The sequence below is a fragment of the Boleophthalmus pectinirostris genome, unplaced genomic scaffold (assembly GCF_026225935.1).
Source record: "Boleophthalmus pectinirostris isolate CB_2022bp ecotype Guang Dong unplaced genomic scaffold, ASM2622593v1 HiC_scaffold_2, whole genome shotgun sequence".
Taxonomy (NCBI): Eukaryota; Metazoa; Chordata; class Actinopteri; order Gobiiformes; family Gobiidae; genus Boleophthalmus; species Boleophthalmus pectinirostris.
In genome coordinates this window covers 18,005,752-18,024,480 of record NW_026571152.1, presented here as the reverse complement: position 1 = coordinate 18,024,480, position 18,729 = coordinate 18,005,752, and the positions used below count along the sequence as shown (strand labels likewise).

The 18,729-nt window shown below is 39.2% G+C and overlaps 1 protein-coding gene across 1 annotated transcript; it reads left to right on the top strand.

Annotated features, from left to right (window-relative positions):
• Positions 1 to 1,030: 1,030 nt before the first annotated feature.
• erc1a (ELKS/RAB6-interacting/CAST family member 1a) lies at positions 1,031 to 18,642 on the top strand. Its single transcript, XM_020932121.2, has 20 exons — positions 1,031 to 1,298; positions 2,048 to 2,741; positions 2,832 to 3,020; positions 5,207 to 5,498; positions 5,781 to 5,908; positions 5,996 to 6,070; positions 6,138 to 6,293; positions 6,393 to 6,560; positions 6,636 to 6,803; positions 7,322 to 7,459; positions 7,538 to 7,678; positions 8,260 to 8,400; positions 8,494 to 8,687; positions 9,429 to 9,564; positions 9,679 to 9,810; positions 10,524 to 10,684; positions 10,841 to 10,988; positions 11,412 to 11,507; positions 14,798 to 14,983; positions 15,994 to 18,642. The coding sequence occupies exons 2-20, from the start codon at positions 2,199 to 2,201 to the stop codon at positions 16,129 to 16,131; spliced, it is 3,330 nt and encodes a 1,109-aa protein (XP_020787780.1). The 5' UTR covers positions 1,031 to 1,298; positions 2,048 to 2,198; the 3' UTR covers positions 16,132 to 18,642.
• Positions 18,643 to 18,729: the final 87 nt, after the last annotated feature.

Below are 18,729 nucleotides of genomic sequence, written 5' to 3'. Positions count from 1 at the left end.
ACTGCCTACCAACCACACACTGTATATAAATGCTACCAACATTCAGCACACCAATGTACAAATGTATCCAGGGATTTCAATTATTATTTTTTATTTTTTTTATCGTAATTATATATTTATGTACAATCTAACATTCTATTTATATTGTTATATTGCTGACTTTTTGACAAATATAATTGCAAACTAATTAGAAAATTATAATAGACCCAATGGTAAACAGCTCGTGAAAAAGTTCGAAATAGGGATTTTATCCTAAATTATAAAGTTAATTCATTTGTTCAATAATTATTAGATGATTGATATTGAGGTGAGGTGATCTGTACTAATGTTCTGAACTAATGAGTTCAGATTTGCTCAGATTTTATTTATTAGACCTATTTTTAAACATCTTGGAACCTAACGAAGTCTGAGTCGAATTGTGCGCAGCTTCAGTATGCCTTATTGAAACAGGGTTTGGGAAAATACGTTTTACGGTCAACAGTGCCGACTGGCGGCAGCAGTTTGTCATGCATATCTTTCAGTATGTGAGTTACACTTTGGTCCTACTACTTTCTCCAATAATGCCACAAATCTTGGGGCAGTGTAAGCCTGCCTATGTTCCCACAGCTATATTTTCACACATTTCTTTAAAAAATTCAGTAGTGCTTTAGGCAAACAAGGTAAGTTTATATTATAGCACAATTTGTAACAGAGTAATTCAAAAAAGTTTGATATAGTACAGATAATAGAGTAAAGAATAAAAACCCTTCCAGTGAAATGAACAGCTAAACAGAACAGTTTTGATACTAGGCTAGATTTTAAAGTTCATAACTCTCATCCAGGCCTTTTAACCTAATCTCACAACCAGGCCCAATCCTAACCATTTCCTTTTAACCATAAATTATACTGCCACATACCATTTTCAGGTGGTATAGATCCATGGGTGATATACATTCAGAAAAGAGCCCTCTCGTGAGCGCGCATGGTAAGCGTGGCGACCACTGGCGATCAGCGTGAACGTGCAAAATGAGTCTTGACGTCACTGAGGCGCCTGGCTCTCCTCTGGGCCACTATCGCTACTGCAAAACGATGAGAAAAACTGGTGCCCACCCTCAATTATCTAAGCGAAAATGAGAATAACTGCAACATATTTTTACCTGACCAGGGGAACCAATTTTGGCTCATTTCGGAGCACGAAGAAGTTATCGTTCAGCTAGTTTATGTGAACGGATTTTCTTCATTCGCTATTGTGTTAGCGAGAAAAAATAGAGGCTCGACTTGACTACGTAAATCGGATGGACTCTCCTCTATAAATTGTGGTGAGCTAATGCTATACTAGTGATTTGATGCATTACTGGACATCTGCTGTGTTCTTCGGGCGCTTTATAAGCCTCAAGGCCTAATGCTAGTTGCAGAAAAGCTCAGCTGAAAACGAGTCTCCGTTACCTACAGAAGAAAAATGATACGGTTTGATATGGGTGTCTCTAAAACAACTACGGCGAAAGAGACATGAGTCTTCTTTTTGTCAATGGTTTCACTTTTCTATGTATAAACTGTGTCACTGTGAAGGGGTTCACAATTTTAGTGCATTTGCCGTGATCACTGGATGTAGTGAATTTTACAAATCGGGATATTTTTTCCCAGCTTTGCCATGAACTATCCCCTCTTTACCCCTCCCATGCTACCGACAGCACCCGGGAAAATCATATAGGATTTAGTAAATTTGTCACACTTCAGGTCATACTCTGTCACAAATGTGAACTTGTTACTAATGAGATAAAATATAATTAAATCGATTCTTATTCTTGCTGCATTTTGCAAGAATACCGGGTCAGGTTAGCTGCTAGCATAGCCACGCAGACAATTTAAATGACAGGAACACCAGACCATCTCCACAATGAAACACTTAAAACTTGTGACTGAAAAGACATTGTCCTCATCCCCGATGACATACTTTTGTTTTTCATTTGCATAATTTTACATAAAGGGGTAGCATGAAGCATTTGCACAAAAAATGTACTATGCTGAATAGTCTAAATTATAATTGAATGTCTTTGTTTTATTGCAGATCGGAAGGAAATAATTACGCTTACTGGATTAGGAATACTGGTATTTTTTGTCATGAAAGTAGTGCCAAAAGTCCCTTTGCATATCTGTCAAGTTTAATCAAATAAGACAAAACATCTACTAGTCTTGCCCCATACACAAACTTCTCAAACATGTACGGCAGTGCTCGCTCTGTTGGCAGGGCAGATGCTAACCACAGTGGAGGAAGAGACGGAGGTAGTACAGGTCAGGCCTCAGGCCGGTCCCCACGCCTCCCACGATCCCCTCGTATGGGACACAGGCGCACAAACAGTACTGGAGGAAGTGGAGGAGGACCTGGTGGAGCCGGTGGAAAGACACTCTCCATGGAGAATATTCAGTCCCTCAATGCTGCATATGCTACCTCTGGTCCTATGTATCTGAGTGACAATGAAGTGGCCATGGCAGGAGACCATCTTCCAAAGAGTGGAAGCACAATAACCACTATAGGACGGCCAAGGGTGACGTATGGTGCCAGGAGTAGCGGTAGTGGTGGTGTGGCTGCAAGTACTCCTAACATTTCCACCACAGTGCCTGCTAATGCTGTGCTGCCAGCTGGGATGATGGGAGGTGATGCTCTGGCGTTTGGGGACCACCACATGGCCTCTACTGTGCCCCATTCTCTAAGGCAAGCCAGAGACAACACCATACTGGACCTACAAGCTCAGCTTAAAGAGGTATATCGCCATTTCTTTTTCTCCTCACTTTGCTGAATGGCAATCTTTACGAGAATATGACAACAACCTTCTTCTCACTTCTCCTCTCAGGTTCTTCGTGAGAATGACCTGTTACGACGAGAGGTTGAGGTCAAAGAGAGCAAGCTTAGCTCATCCATGAATTCAATTAAAACCTTCTGGAGTCCAGAATTAAAAAAGGAGCGGGCCCTAAGAAAAGATGAGGCTTCCAAGATTTCAGTATGGAAGGAACAATATCGTGTTATTCAAGAGGAAGCACAGGTAAGACTTGACACATTTGATGTGACTCCAAACTTACTATAATATAGTGAAATAAGGCTGGGGTGATCTTACACTTCATTTCAGTGTGGGCTACAGGAAGGAAAAAAAATGAGATGCTATACTAGGCTGAAGTACATCTCCAACAAGAGTCTCCCCGTAACATCATAAAAGAAAATTATACTATGCATAATTTGTATGTCACCATTACCCAGTTAAATAGTATTTTGGTTGTAGTACAGAGTTAGCTGTTCATGTGTGACTATGTATGTGCTGTCTAGCAGTTGTTTCTCTCTTAACTGTTTTAAATGAGGGGGCAGAACTGTATAATTTGTGTTTTCACTTGTGTCGAGTCACAGAATCACACCATGGAGTTATGCCCAGTTAAGCTAATCAGGGGAAACTGTAATTTAAAGATGTCGCCTGTTATCTACCAGCATCCTCCGCCTCCTCCCATGCAACACACATGTAAAAGGGAGCCCTGCTAAAACAAACACACACATTTGGCTAATTGCTGCCTTAGCCTAAAGACATGCCCTTAGTCGATGGAGATACAACTACAATTGAGTTTGTGGTTTTATTACTCTGTATACTAGTGATTTTAATGTAAATGAGTGGTCTGCAGCAAAAAACTCTTATCATTGATTCTTCCTGATTCATTAGAAAGCATGTTTACAATGTCCTGTTAAATAGTAAATTGAATTATTTTTGTTAAGGAATAAGTTGTGGCATGTTATAGAATTTGGCAATGTCATCATTTCAAATAGAGCGCAGGGGCATATCCATGGGTTTCAGAAGGCTGTGTTTCTGGTTTGCTAGTTTCACGTGGATAGGCTTAGAAAAAAACAGAGTTGTTAATCATAAACAAGGTCAAAACATTTTGCAATCTGGCAGTTAAACAGCAGATTCTGTTCTAGAATTTTCACCTGCCCTCCAGCTCAATTTCAGACTATAATAATAATAATATATAATAATAATAGGGATTCTAGAATATTGTGATGCCATATGAAGGAAATCTATTCCAGTCAACTATAAACAAGTCATCTTTTTTGACAGTCCTGGGCATAGCACTGTGTATTATAAAAAATATTTTTCTTTTGCATATATGCTGCTATTTATAAGATGAATACTACTTTCTATAGAACATCAAGTAAGTTAAGTAAACTCTGCCCTTCTCTGCTCACTGAAATGCATGATTGTCATCTGGCCTGCTCAAACATGAGAAGTGAGAGTATGAGGAACTGAGAAGTGAGAATGCGTGTGTTTTTGGATACAAGTGTGCATGTGCCTGTACAGAGCCAGGGCACAGAGAGGCACAGTCCCAGCCATGAGTCAGCCTTTATCACGGGGAGGAAAGAGGAAAGGTGATGGAGAGTGCCATTCGAGGTGAGAGTATTGGTGAGAGAAGAGGACAAGCATGAGCAAGCTTGATGAATCTTTTGTGAGGAGTATGCAGGGAAAAGTGACAAAGGAGCAAACAGGAGGGGGCTGGAGGAAAACTGTCTCTGACTTGTGTCTTTGTTCTGCCTTATGAAAACCCTTGCAGACGCAGACCAGAGTAACAATCCACTAGGTTACAGCCGCTCAGGACACTGCCAAGTGTTCATGGCGTCAGATGCCACGAACAATGCAATACTACACTGGGCCGATTGTGTTTCACAACTTGTATCTCTGGGCACGAAATGTAACACTAGCCATTGACTGTGTTGGTCTGTGTGTCTTTTCTCTGAATATCAATCACAGGACTCAATGGACTGTTGATTCTTACATTTGTAATAAGTAATAAATCATCAGTACATCATTGTCACACACTCACAGGCACGCTTTACAGTAGATCTGATGTATACATAATGTTGTATGGGCATGAGCATTCCTCTGTGCTTGAGCCTTCTCATTTTGCCTACTCCAAAAATATTATCCAATAAAATGTCAGTAGTCCTGTCAAAATAATTACTAGGAACACAACAAATTTTTGTGGCTCAATGTTTATCTTGTGTAATCTCTTTTGTAATACAATCAGATATGAGCTGTTCAGGGGCAAATATTAAATTTTTAAGACTCATTGACATTAACTAATTATGCTATTTATATACTGTATTGCATGTGGTACATTTGGTGGATAAATCTTCCTTTTCACAGTGTTATTGATTGATGTGCGTCTTAAAGCTTTATCTTTGTAATGTCTGTAGCACCTCCAGATGACTGTCCAGGCTCTTCAGGACGAGCTGAGGATCCAGAGGGATTTGAACCAGCTGCTCCAACAGGACCCAGCCAGCCAAGGCCGAGACCTGGCCCTAACATCTGAACCCACGGAGGAGAACTACCGAAGACTGCACGCTGAGCATGAGAGGCAAGCCAAAGAGTTGTTTCTGCTCCGGAAGACCCTGGAGGAAATGGAGTTGAGGATCGACACACAGAAGCAAACGCTGGGAGCAAGAGACGAATCCATCAAGAAACTGCTAGAGATGCTACAGAGCAAAGGTATAGAATTTGGGATATCAGGACATTCATAATTTCCTTTTTAGTGAATTAGTTGTAGATATACTAGTGTATTATTTTGTCAAAGATGGCATTGATTACACACAATAACTTGTAATGTTGTAGCCAAACTTAACTACTCAATTTCTTGTTTGTGGTGTGGGCTCTGTAAGTATTCTGATAACAATATACATATGTTCATTATGTTAAGTTATATGCCCATCTTTAGGGCTCATAACACCGGTGCTTGTTTCTTGATCCACATCCTCCTTCCTTCTGTTTCAGGACCATCTGCCAAGGCATCAGAGGAGGACCAGGAGCGCACCAGGAGACTAGCTGACGCAGAGATGCACAGACATCATCTAGAGAGCTTACTGGATCAACGAGACAGAGAGATTTCATCCTTGAGAGAAGTTGGTTCACATTAGTATTAGAGATGGTAGGATTCTATGTATTTCTTCTTTTTTTTTTTTACATTTGTTGTTTGACTTTTGAATCAGGAGTTGCACCGCAGGTATGAGGGAACCCCCGAGTCCACAAAAACCAAAGCTCTACAAACTGTTATTGACATGAAGGTGAAAAAAGTTTATTGAAAACACTTCATTTAGGTTATCGTTAATAATTAAACCTTTTTGAATCCAGGATGCCAAAATCAGTTCAATGGAGAGAAGCTTGCGAGACATGGAAGAGGAGCTCCTAATGCTAAAATCCAATGGACTCTTGAGTTGTGAAGAACGCCAAGAAGAGATGAAACAAATGGAGGTCTACCGTAGCCACACGAAGTTCATGAAAAACAAGGTTACCCACCACATTGGTTTTATAATTAACATTCCCTTGGTTGCTTTCATAATTGGCTAGCATATTTTAATACTTAAATTTGTCATGTTAATTTGTTAGATGGAGCAGGTGAAGCAAGACCTCTCCAGGAAAGACACTGAGCTACTAGGTCTGCAAACCAAGCTGGAGACTTTAACGAACCAGTTCTCTGATAGCAAGCAACACATCGAAGTCCTAAAGGAGTCCCTAACAGCAAAGGAACAACGAGCTGCCATCTTACAGACAGAAGTAACACATTTGAGCTATTCTATATCAGAAATTTAAAAAATCTCTTAAAATGTAAATTTATGTACTCCTGTCTAGGTTGATGCACTGCGCTTGCGTTTAGAAGAAAAGGAAGCAACACTGAATAAGAAAAGCAAACAGATCCAAGAAATGTCTGAAGAGAAGGGCACTCTCAATGGGGAGATTCATGACCTCAAGGATATGCTGGAGGTTAAGGAGCGCAAAATTGTTGTTCTGCAGAAAAAGGTGACTACTCTACTGTACTGTACTGGGGAAGGGTTTTAAGTGTTTTGAAATTATTATTAGAGAAGATATAAAATAAGTAGTGTAAGCCTGAGGACAAAATGTGACCTTTTCTAAGTAGTTTAGAATGAGCTTGCTCTTTATCAGAACTAGTAAAAGACAACAAAGCAATATTAAATTAAAGTATTGCTAGGTTTCAGATGACATCACAATCACATTTAAATAGTACAATAGTACAATGTAATCAATAGGGAAATCCAGCTCCTAATCCAGATTGTTAATTATTTTTTTGTCTGTAAATTACATTTTGTTGTGCCGCATTTGTTTTGCCTTTATCATTGTTGTATCGAAAATTGCTATCGAGTACAAAAACCCAGTTTGAATTTATTGTATCATGACATTAGCTTGATACTGAGACTGTAAAATTCTTGTAATATCTATAATGAGAATCACTCCATAACTCATACTAACAAAATTGCCCTATATATATCATGTAATAACCATATAATATAATTTTTCAGATTGAGAACCTACAGGAGCAGCTTAGAGACAAAGAGAAACAGATGAGCAGCCTCAAAGAGAGAGTCAAGTCTTTACAAGCAGACACTTCTAACACTGACACGGCACTGACCACACTGGAGGAGTCTCTGGCTGAAAAGGTGAGCTACGCTGTGAGCTAATGGCCCAAATTGTTATTGTAATTGGATATCTAAAAATGTGCACGTGTATTTTTGTAGGAGCGCATTATCGAGCGGCTGAAAGAACAGCGAGATCGCGATGACCGGGAGAAAGGAGAGGAGCTGGAGTGTGCCAGAAAAGAACTGAAGGAGCTCAAGGAGAGGTTTAGTCTGTTACAAGGCGATCTGTCGGATAGAGAGGTAAGAAAGTGCATGATAATTTTGTGTTTATATAGATTCTGCCTACACAACATTATTACTACCCACTTTTCACTAATTTGGACCTTTATATGGGCACAGATTTTTCAAAGCAACAACAAGTGTGAGTTTAAATACCAAAGGGTTGCTATATCTTTATATAGCTGTATCCAAGGCCTGTATTTTGGTGGTTTCCTGGTAGCAGTGTATGTTGAAGCGATGAATTCCTGTGTTGTCACTGCACACTTACTCCTTGCTGTTTTTAATATCCTATAGAATAGTGGTTCTCAAATTGATCACCCACCACTAGTGGGTCAATTTATTTGGATAATTGTGAATGTACTAACCATCTAGGATTACTTTTTTCTGTTGTGCAAGTAGTGCCTTATGGGCCAAGATCTTTATTTTTTAAGAGACCTGGCTTAGTTCTAGTAAATCTGTTTTGGACCTGATCTTTGCTGTACACTTGTTGTTCAACCAAATGTTTCCCAAGATGGTACTTAATGAGAAACATCTTCAATTCAGTCATATGAATGTGAATCAGAGTCTTATTTAGATTTTTTTTGTTTGTCCACTATCTGCAGACTAATCTGTTGGACCTCAAGGAGCATGCTTCATCACTGGCCTCCTCTGGCCTGAAGAAGGACTCTAAATTAAAAACATTAGAAATCTCCTTGGAACAGAAAAGAGAAGAGTGCCTGAAACTGGAAAGCCAACTAAAGAGGGTATTTTCTTAAATAATTTTTCATTAACTTATTTCGCCCTTAATGTGTTTTATAGATCAATTTTCAGCTTCTTAATTGGAATTTATGTGACAGGCCCAGACAGCTGCCCTGGAGGCTCAGGCTAACACAGAGCTGGCTGAGCGCATTAAAAATCTCGAACAGGAAGTCGCTCGCCACAAAGAGGATTCTGGGAAGGCCCAAGCCGAGGTAGACCGCCTGCTGGAGATCCTCCGGGAGATGGAGAATGAGAAGAACGACAAGGACAAGAAGATCAGCGAGTTGGAGAGGTAAGCAAAAACTAGGACAGGCAAAATGTGTATTGTTGATATCCTGATTTTTATTTTTTTTTACAAGGTGGTTGAACAATTAATAAATTGACACTCAGAAATGCTAAATTATTCTTGAATTTGAAACAGATAATACATTTGACATGTTTTTATGTGTTTACACTGAATTGCCTTGACTCTATGACCTGGTGAGACAGTTCTTAACCTTCTTCTCACTGCCTGGGTTTCTCTCTCTTCATTGCTTTCTTTGGACATTCTCACAGTATGACTTCAAGGTTAGTGAGTTCTCTCTTTACCCCTCACTCTCACCCCTTTCTCATCTGATCCATGTGGACCTCACCTGGAATGAACACAACCCTTTCACTTTCAGTTCTTCTATGACTTTTCCTTTCAAAATTAATGTGCTGATAAATGCCCTTTGTTGCCAATTTATTTGTGTTTGTGTTACTCTGGTTATATATTATGTTCTGCCAGAGTAACCACAGCAGTTTTATTTAATATGCTTAAAATCACAATTATAATTTGAAATATCATTGCAAAATAATTAAGCAAAGCAAACAGGCATTTATTTCTTTTAGTACTCTTAACAGTTTTTTAAAAAAGTTTACAGACTTGTGCTTTAACACCAATCTCCATCTAAGATGAGTGTTCTTTTACATTTAAGAATGTCCCATTCTAAACTGTTTTTATAAGGCTTTGTGAAAATCATTGTTCTGAACTACATCTTGTGTGTTTTTGCAGACAGATGAAGGACCAGACAAAGAAAGTGGCCTCACTGAAGCACAAGGAGCAGGTGGAGAAGAGTAAAAACGCTCGTCTCATGGAGGAGGCCAGGAAGAGAGAGGACAACATGTCCGAGAGCTCTCAGCAAGTCAAGGTCTGCTATAAGCTCAGCTCAGCTGGACTGCTCTTTGATCCACCCTACAGTTATTATTATTATGCACAACTCTGTGATTCACCAAATCTCTCTTCTCCCTTTGCTATTGTGTAGGACACTTTGCGTCAGAAATCTGAGCGCATTGAGGAGCTGGAGGAGGCCCTGAGAGAGAGTGTTCAAATCACAGCTGAGCGGGAGATGGTTCTAGCACAAGAGGAGGCTGCCAGGGCTCACCAGGAGAAACAGGTACACTGAATTACAGCATAAAAAGAAGAAGGCTTCCTGCATACTAACAAGAATGATCTCAGGAATTAAAACATGTTGCTGTACTAAAGAACCAGTTTTTATTAATTGACTTCTTCTGCTACACTAGCACAGTGATTGTATTTCTATCCTTTTCTTTACATCCCCCTTTACCTTTTAACCTTCTTTCCTTTCTCAGTTCTTTTATCTTTACTTTTCTTTCTCTTGTTTTCTTTGTGCTACACACCGCAGAAGCATTCACTCAAACCAATGCATGAGTCCAACCTCGCCCACCTTAAGTGGTCTAAGGTACGAGTATATGTGACCTCCATTAGTCACACTCACAGTGGTGAAAAGCATAACAGCAGCACCACAGCAGAGTGCATGGCCATCTGGTGATGCTGTTATCTTCACCCATTGTGATGATTTCTATGTTCTCACTCTTACCTGGTCTTTGCTTGCTCCCAAATAAATTAGTTTTAATTGAATCATGACAAATACTTAGTAAGATTATTATTTCAAAGTTGCTTTTTCAAAATTGCATTCAAATGCCAGGTAATTTTATTTCTGTAGGACACAAAATGAATTGTCTTCACTGCCTCCAAATACTCCTTATTCCTTGGCAGACATTGGCAAGGCAAACCCCTGCATCTTTATACTTTATTTTGTCATAAGTCTTACCTTCAAAGTTTGAAATCAGTTTTGTGTTTGTGCAGATGGAGGAGTTGCTGGGTGCTATGGAAAAGGTCAAACAAGAGCTGGAGTCCATGAGAGCCAAGCTTGCCTCCACCCAGCAGTCCTTGTGTGAAAAAGAAGCGCATCTCACAACCCTCCGTGCAGAGCGCAGAAAGCACCTGGAGGAGGTGCTGGAGATGAAGTAAGATTCATTATTGATCCCTACCTTTAGGCTGTAAAATGTCAAACTATTCTTACCCCAGCAGTCAGCAGGATAGTTTTATACTATGAATAATAAATGATAATCGAGCTATTTACTTTGTTGTAAAAGGCCATATTGTTGTTGTGTGTCTTAAAGGCAGGAGGCGCTGTTGGCTGCTATCAGTGAAAAGGACGCAAACATTGCACTGCTGGAGTTGTCCTCATCCAAGAAGAAGAAGACCCAGGATGAGGTGGCTCTACTGAAGCGGGAGAAGGACAGGCTGGTGCAACAGTTAAAGCAGCAGGTAGCATGAGCATTTGAGAGTTTAGCAAAGATAAATGGTGCCAGTATATTTATGGACTGACCATTCAGAAAGTTGTTGAATAACTGAGGTCCTATAGACATTTCTCTGAAGATTGGTGGACAGACATTTTTGTCCATAAGCAAGACACATCTCCTCCTAGGGTGGGTTTATGAGACAATGGTTTATGGTTAATATCTCTAATTATTGTGCCTGTTCACATAAAATAAAAACTGGCACAAATCAGCCAACCCCACACAAATAATAAGGTGAACATGCTGTAAGAAGGTCCATACTGTTCACAGTGCAAAGATAAACAACAGCACATTATAAAACAGAGGGTACTGGCGTGACTTGACTGCATTGCATTTCATTTACTTTGATTATCATTGGGAGTGTCCTTATTGTATTTTCTATATCACATAGACCCAGAACAGAATGAAGTTGATGGCAGACAACTATGAAGACGATCATCTAAAAACTGCCCATGACCAAACCAATCACAAACCCTCTCCAGACCAGGTTTGAACTTTAAATTTTTATAATAATATCTGCATTTTTAAATATGATTAGGAATTGCAAATCTAAAAATAATTTCTATTTTGTCTTAATAAAAAATAACCTTAACCTGTACTTGCACTAACAAAATATTCTCCCTAACGCTGCGATTGGCTACACACATGGCTAATAGGATGATGAGGAGGGTATTTGGGCATAGCCAACCTTTTGCCCTCCTCCCCTCTCTCTTCACTTTTTTGTTCAGAAGGGTGAGCTTGGTTTGAAACAACCAGTATTTTTTGCTATGTTGCATGTTCATTTGTGATAATCTATCCTTCTCTTGCATTTCATTTGTGCTTGTAACCATTCTGTGCATTTGCATCTGTGAGAGTATGGGCAAGTCACATTTTTAAACATATTTTAAAGTGCGTTACATTGTTTAAGATAAATACTGATAACGATAATATTGAAGACTAATTTATAATAATGATACTGCATCATGATATTTCATAATTCAACCCTTTACAGTTTGCATTGTCATACTATGTTCGGTAGATCCCTGAGTGCTGTAGTTGACTAATGAAATTCTTGGTTGGCTAAAGTCCTGCTAGTCAACTAATACTAATGTTTGTTATCTAAGATGACTAGCTGATGACGACAGCCTGTATTGTCCTGACTTTAATGCATAGTTTTGATACCGCAATAATAACTCTTAAATTCAACAGAAAATAATCGTTTCTTTTAATATTATTATGTCATCCCATGCTAGTTCTAGTATGGCTCAGGATCATTCTAAACCTTTCAGGAAAGACAGAACTTTGCCCAATGTATATATATATATATATTTTTTTTTTGGTTTTTCAATTCAGATACAGTGTTTCGAGCCTAATCCCCAGTAAACAATAAGTGCAATTACTGCAAAAAAGGCACATCTTTGAAATTAGGAAGGATATAGTAATAATTGTGACAGGCCTAGTCACTGTTGTGTTGCATGCACTAACTAAGAGGATGCCTTTCAAATAGCCTCATCTGTCTTAATATGGTTGCCTTAGCTCTTTGCATGTTGCTGCTTTTGACAGCTAACAGTTGACCTACACACAGGTGGGGTGCTGGTTAATGGTCTTAGCCACAGTGTTTTCAGCTAAAGGCTTACTCTAACCGGGGTAATGCTTTCACACAAATAATGCATGAAAATGGGTGATTTTGTCACTCTGTTATTTTCAGTGTCCACATGCTGCCAATTATGTTGTGATTTATAGGGCTTAACAATAAAATTAAATTGCTAATTAGATTGCTGCAACTACAACTGCTCGAAAAATTAAAGGAACACATCAGATCTCAATGTGAAAAATTAATTTTGGATATCTATACAAATATGGACAGAGCAATATCTTAGGAACAAAAGGATGTGGATATGAATAACACGTGTACTAGAGTGCCAACAATAAGAACCCCTAAAATAGGACTGATTTTGCATGTGGACATTTCAAGTTTCTCCCTCTTGGTCTTTTTTGGCTGGTTTGTGATTATCTCTACTGGGGGTATGAGGCCATTTCTTAACCTTACAGAAGTTACACAGATTGTCCAACTTCTTCAGGATGGAACTTCTGAACGGATGTTTAAGGAGATTTAATGTGTCTCCCAGCACAATCTCCAGAGCATCAAGGAGATTTCAGCAGCAACTCTAGGAGAGCTAGACAGGGCTGTAGAAGGCCCTCAACCCATCAGCAGGACCCATATCTGCTCCTTTGTCCAAGGAGGTTGAGCACTGCCCGTGTCCTACAGCATGAACTCCAGCAGGCCACTGGTGTGAATGTCTCTGCCCAATCAGAAACTGTCTTCATGAGGGCAGCTTGAGGGCACCACATTCTGTAGTGGGCCCTGTGCTTACTGCTCAGCTCCGTTGGCACTGGCTAGACCACACAAGAAGTAGCATGTCTACCACTGGTGCCCTGTACCTTTCATAGATGAGAGTAGGTTTACCCTGAGCACCTGTGATAAATGTGAAAAATTCAGTACAAAACAAGGAAAACGCTATGCTGCCTGCAACATTGTTTAGCGTGAGCAGTTTGGTGGTGAGTCAGTTATGGTCTGGGAAGGCATATCCGTGGAAGAATGCACATACTTCTACAGGCTAGAACATAGCAGTATGACTGCCATTAGGTATCAGGATGAAATCCTTGAACCTATTGTCAGACCCTACGCTAGTGCAGTATTTCCTGGGTTCCTCCTAATGCACAACAATGCCCGTCCTCATGGCAACAGTATGCAGGCAGTACCTGGAGGATGAAGGGATTGATACAATTGAATGGCCCTCATGGGCACCTCTGGGACATTATGTTTGGGTCCATCAGATGCTGTCAGGTTGCTCCTCAGACTCTACAGGAGCTCAGCCCTTACACATATATGGAAGGACATCCCACATGACACTGTCTGTCGTCTCATTAGGAGCATGCCACAACGTTGTCAGACGTGCATACAAGCAAGTACGGACCACACAAGATATAGAGAAGCATTTTGAGTTGCAGCAATTACATTTTGGCTAAATGGACTGGCCTGCCACATCATTATTTCACTTTGATTTTCAGGGTGTCTATAAAATTAAACCCTCTGTAGGCTGAAAATGTTATTTCCATTAAAAGAAGTGGCATCCTTTTGTTCTTAAGACATTACCCTGTCCATATTTGTATTTGTATGTATTTTTTTTAAACAGAAAGAGATCTGATAGTAAAATGCAAGACTAATTTAGGTAATTTAATATACTTGAATATAAAACCTGCCAAATGTATAAGTTTAAAGCATAGAAAAGCATATTCTGGAATGCAGAGGTAGCTAGTACATTTTCTTGTGTAAACTCTTTACTATTTTTAAAGTACTCTGTACTTGTATTTCTCCAAGTACTTTTACTCCTACTTGAGTAATATTTGTATTGAAGTAAAAGTACTCTTACTTGAGTAAAAGTTTTGGTTACTGACTGGTTAGTGACAAAAGCTTTATGTTGAGAATCAAAAATTGTATTTGTCTTGTATTTCCCCTTCTTGTATTTCTTTTACTTCTACTTGAAAATGACATACTTCAGTACAATTTTTGGCTCTTCCCACTTCGGCTGAAATGCATGTGATTCTTTCAGTGTGGTGACTATATTATTGAAATTAATCCTAAATTTCAATAGTTCTAAGATAAGTTGCAATTATTTTTTCAGCCATAATGTTTTGTTAAAAATCCATCATTCATTTGTCAAGCTGCATTTAAGTCCCATTTATATCCTTCTTGATATACCATTGTAATGTCTGTATTTGTCTATCTATCTGCAGATGATCCCCCCTGTTGTAGCCCTGTCCCAGAATCGCAGCAAGCTCAAGCTCTACATTGCCCATCTGACCGACCTGTGCCATGAGAGGGATCCCAGCATCCTGAGCCAGCTCATGCCCCCTTCACACTACCACCACAACGATCCTGACAACTGGGAGGATGAACTCCAGAAGATGACACACCAACAGGTGATAGGCACTATTCATGAAAGCAGTATCAAAGCAAAAAAAAACCAAAACAAAATAAAAGCATGTCAGAGCTTAATATGTTTTTTGCTTGAGTGTAATGTAGAGGGAGCAGGGACCACATGGAATTAATTCATAGGATTATTTTTAAATTAAGGGTACTTTCACATCAACAGCAGTTGGTGTGCATCAAACATTCCAATTCGAACCAGAAGCTCTTGGTTCAGTTTGTTTTCCCTTGAGGGCGATGGGGACCGGCCCATGCAATCTGAATCCCACAGAGGGGCTCCGTGGTAAGGCCACTGGGTGAGACAGTGCTTCTCGGCCTCGTTTCTGAGAGGTCTGGCGTGCCGTGTGTGGGAGAGCCTCAGCGTCCCCGTACCACACACAGTCGAACCCGCTGTACGCAGGAGCCTTGGATATACGTCAATCGGACCGATTTTGGTTGGTTTGCAGGTGTGAAAGCCAACCACACTGGAGTATATATGTTACATAATAACAATTTTATTACCTGGTGTGGACGAACTTATCAAACTAGCGGTGTGAAAGCGCCCTTCCATTTACAGTATATTAAAATAACTTCATGTAACCTCCTTTACTCGCTTGCCAGTGCTTAAACCTGCAGATAGAGGACACACAAGTTTTGCTCATTCTCATTGCATGGACAGCATATGCTACAGCTGCAGATGTGCTGATTAATGATTGGCTGCTGGGGTTTAGGTAGTGAGGATTCAGATCAGAGAGTCATTTTAGGTTTAAACCAACTGGATTTAAACAAATTGGACAAACACAAAAGAGACTCATTGTCCAGTCAGAAAGTAGAATGAGCCTCAAATCAATCATCCAAAACATCAAATTATAACATACAAGAACAGCACATGCTAAAGTGGATACCCATCAAATCTTCCCATTTTATTTATATTAACGGGAGACTTAAGTGATCCTCCTTGCCCTAGGCCTTAAATCTCTGTTGATGGACTTGATGCTACGTTCTCGTATTTTCTCTCTTGCAGTTGGAACGGGAGCTGGAGTTGTGTGAAAAGGAGAGCGCCGAGCTGCAGGAATATGCAAACTGTGTTCTCCAGCAGATCGCAGATTACTGCCCTGACATCCTAGAGCAGGTTGTTAATGCTCTGGAGGAGTCATGCTAACCCACGGACACAGAGGAGCTAACCCTGACCTTAGTAAATACTCTTATAGACCTCCTCCAACTGCTTGAAGAAAAGCTTCAGGGTATAGTTACACATACCTGAGCGTCCTCATCTTTCTCCTCACCCACCCTAGAAAAAATTGCTTTTAAGGCTTTGTTGTCACGTGTAAATCGGACGTCAGACTTGCAAAATCAGGGACTCTTGAATAGGTAATGGCATTTCAAACTACATATTAAAGGGCCCATATTGCGCACATTTTTGATCTGTGTTAAATTGTTGTATCCCCATCAAAAACATACTGTGTTTAGCTTCTTTCATACGTTTAACACACAAATCCTGCACATTTAGGCTGTGTCCTTCTCTCAAACTGAAAACACTGTTCCACCTTATGATGTCATCAAGTGGTTTTACAGGAAGTGCGTTTCTAAACTCCCTCCATGTGACAATCTCATCTGAACAAAAGTTCAACAAACATATATTTTATTAAAGGTATTCTAGTTATGATATGATATCACAAGGTGGAACAGAGCTCTTTGAGTTTTGGAGACAAATGCAGCATTACTCAAAGATGTGGAAATAAAACAAAACACAACTCAAGGTATGTTTTTGATAAGGTAACAGCAAGGCTAAAAGCAAACATTAGTCAATTTTGTTTTTAATTTTAAGTTTAAAATGCAATGGTAATTTGAGCACAATTTTTTTCCAGAGTAGATCATCGCACAGAGTTTTAGGCTAAACTGCCAAGCTTACACTAACCGGTCTCTGCAACAATTTAAGTAAGCACAGTTACCTCAACAACTCATACATTTGACAACAGTCTTAAGAAAAATTAGGGAGCTGCTACATCCAGAGGAGAGAGGTGTGAATTGCTCAGAGTGTAAAATATCTGTAATGTTGTTGCTCTTTTAACACATACATTACGGTTATAAGCAAAAGGCATACGGAGGATTTCTCATAGAAGTAGATCTGCTTTACTGTGGCCTGGGCATTAGAAGGGGGATCAGGGCATGACCTTTGACATAAATAAGGTCTCTTACTTTATATTTTTGAGTTTATTTGAGGTGGGAGAGGGGATTAAAAGCTTTTTATTAGTGGTGTACTATTTCTTTCCAATGGTTTTGCACATGTAACTTGTTTATGAGGTATGCAATGCTTGGTTCGAGGACGTTTTGGTGGCCTTTAGTGGAGCATGCACAGACATCAGTACTGGACCTATCGCAGGGAGATGCGATTTCTCTGTAATAATGGTGCTAAGGCATGGTGTAAAAATTTTTGACCCCATTAAGAGATTATTCATCCAAAGTTTGTAGAAAAAACCCATCAAGCCCATCATTAGTTTATAGATTCACAGAAAAATGCAAGCAGCATCATCTTGTATTTTTCCAATCACTTACAATCGCAAAGTGATACCTCTTTTAATGTCTTTTTTGAAATCTTCAGGGCTGAGATTTTTAATTACAAAGTGCACAATACATTTCCACGGAATTACTCACATTTCAAAATTTGACTTTGAAGTCATTTTGTAAATATAAGTAACTCGTACAGTAATTGAATAAAGGTAATCAAGTGGATGGTGTGCATTCTTCATAAAAAAAAATCTGAAACGCAGTGCAGTTTTTGTGTCCAATTTTGTCTGCAGGACAAAGTGAGTGTGTGTGACAGTACTGCCATACGTTATGGGAAGTCATGTTCAATAGAGAAATATATATATAAAAATATGAATTACATATAAAAATGTTTACTGTATGGATATGCATTGAATGTTTGCACAGAATTTAAAAGGGCACAACTGCTCTGATCAAAATGACCGCTGAAGTCAGTTCCCTCAGCAAAAAACTGAAGTGTCAAAAAATATATAAAAAAAAAAACTTGTGTCAAAGTAATGTGTGAACTCAAATGTTTTTAAACCGTGACCGTGATGGAAGCGTACTTTCTGGCATTTATTTTTAATAGTCATTTTTATATCTTTTACCATTGAGTGATGTTCTGTATTATTACTTCCAGTGTTGTCTGTATTGTGTTTGTCAACTTTTCATTAAATGTCAAAAGGCGAGTTTCTTGATGTGTAAAAATAAGTGTTCATTCATGTCTCAGGTGTAAACCACAGTATTACAGACCAAGTGCTTTATGTGTGATCTGAATTTCAAACCTTTACGAATCCTACAGGACTAAGACTGGAGAGATGTCAGGTGAATGCTTATTTTTGCTCATAGTCTCAGTCTTTTCAATATCAGTCTGAAATGCTGGCCTCTACAATGGAAGCATTTTCTTCTGATTTTCCATTACTTTGGCCTGTGTACCTGCCTTGCCTTAATGTCAAATTAATCATTCTTTTGACTTTTTATTGTGGAACACAGCTTATTTTATGGGGCTCGTGTAAAGTTTAAATGAAAGAAATGTACTGCCTTCTGTCTGTGTTCGAGTCAAACTGTGTAAAAAGAAAGCCTAACAGACATGTTTGTGAGTTACATTGGTTTTGTATGTATGTAAATAAATAAATTATAAGCCTTGTCTTGTAGCTTGTAGCCATTATTACATTATCACTCTTTATGGATTTTAAAATTCTAAATACTGAGTTGAAGTTATGTTCATGTTTAA

Coding starts and splice junctions, on each gene's coding strand:
- erc1a (XM_020932121.2), top strand. CDS start 2,199: ATGTACGGCAGTGCTCGCTCTGTTGGCAGGGCAGATGCTAACCACAGT. Junction 6,294..6,392: donor CGAAGTTCATGAAAAACAAG/GTTACCCACCAC, acceptor TTAATTTGTTAG/ATGGAGCAGGTGAAGCAAGA. Junction 7,460..7,537: donor AGGAGTCTCTGGCTGAAAAG/GTGAGCTACGCT, acceptor GTATTTTTGTAG/GAGCGCATTATCGAGCGGCT.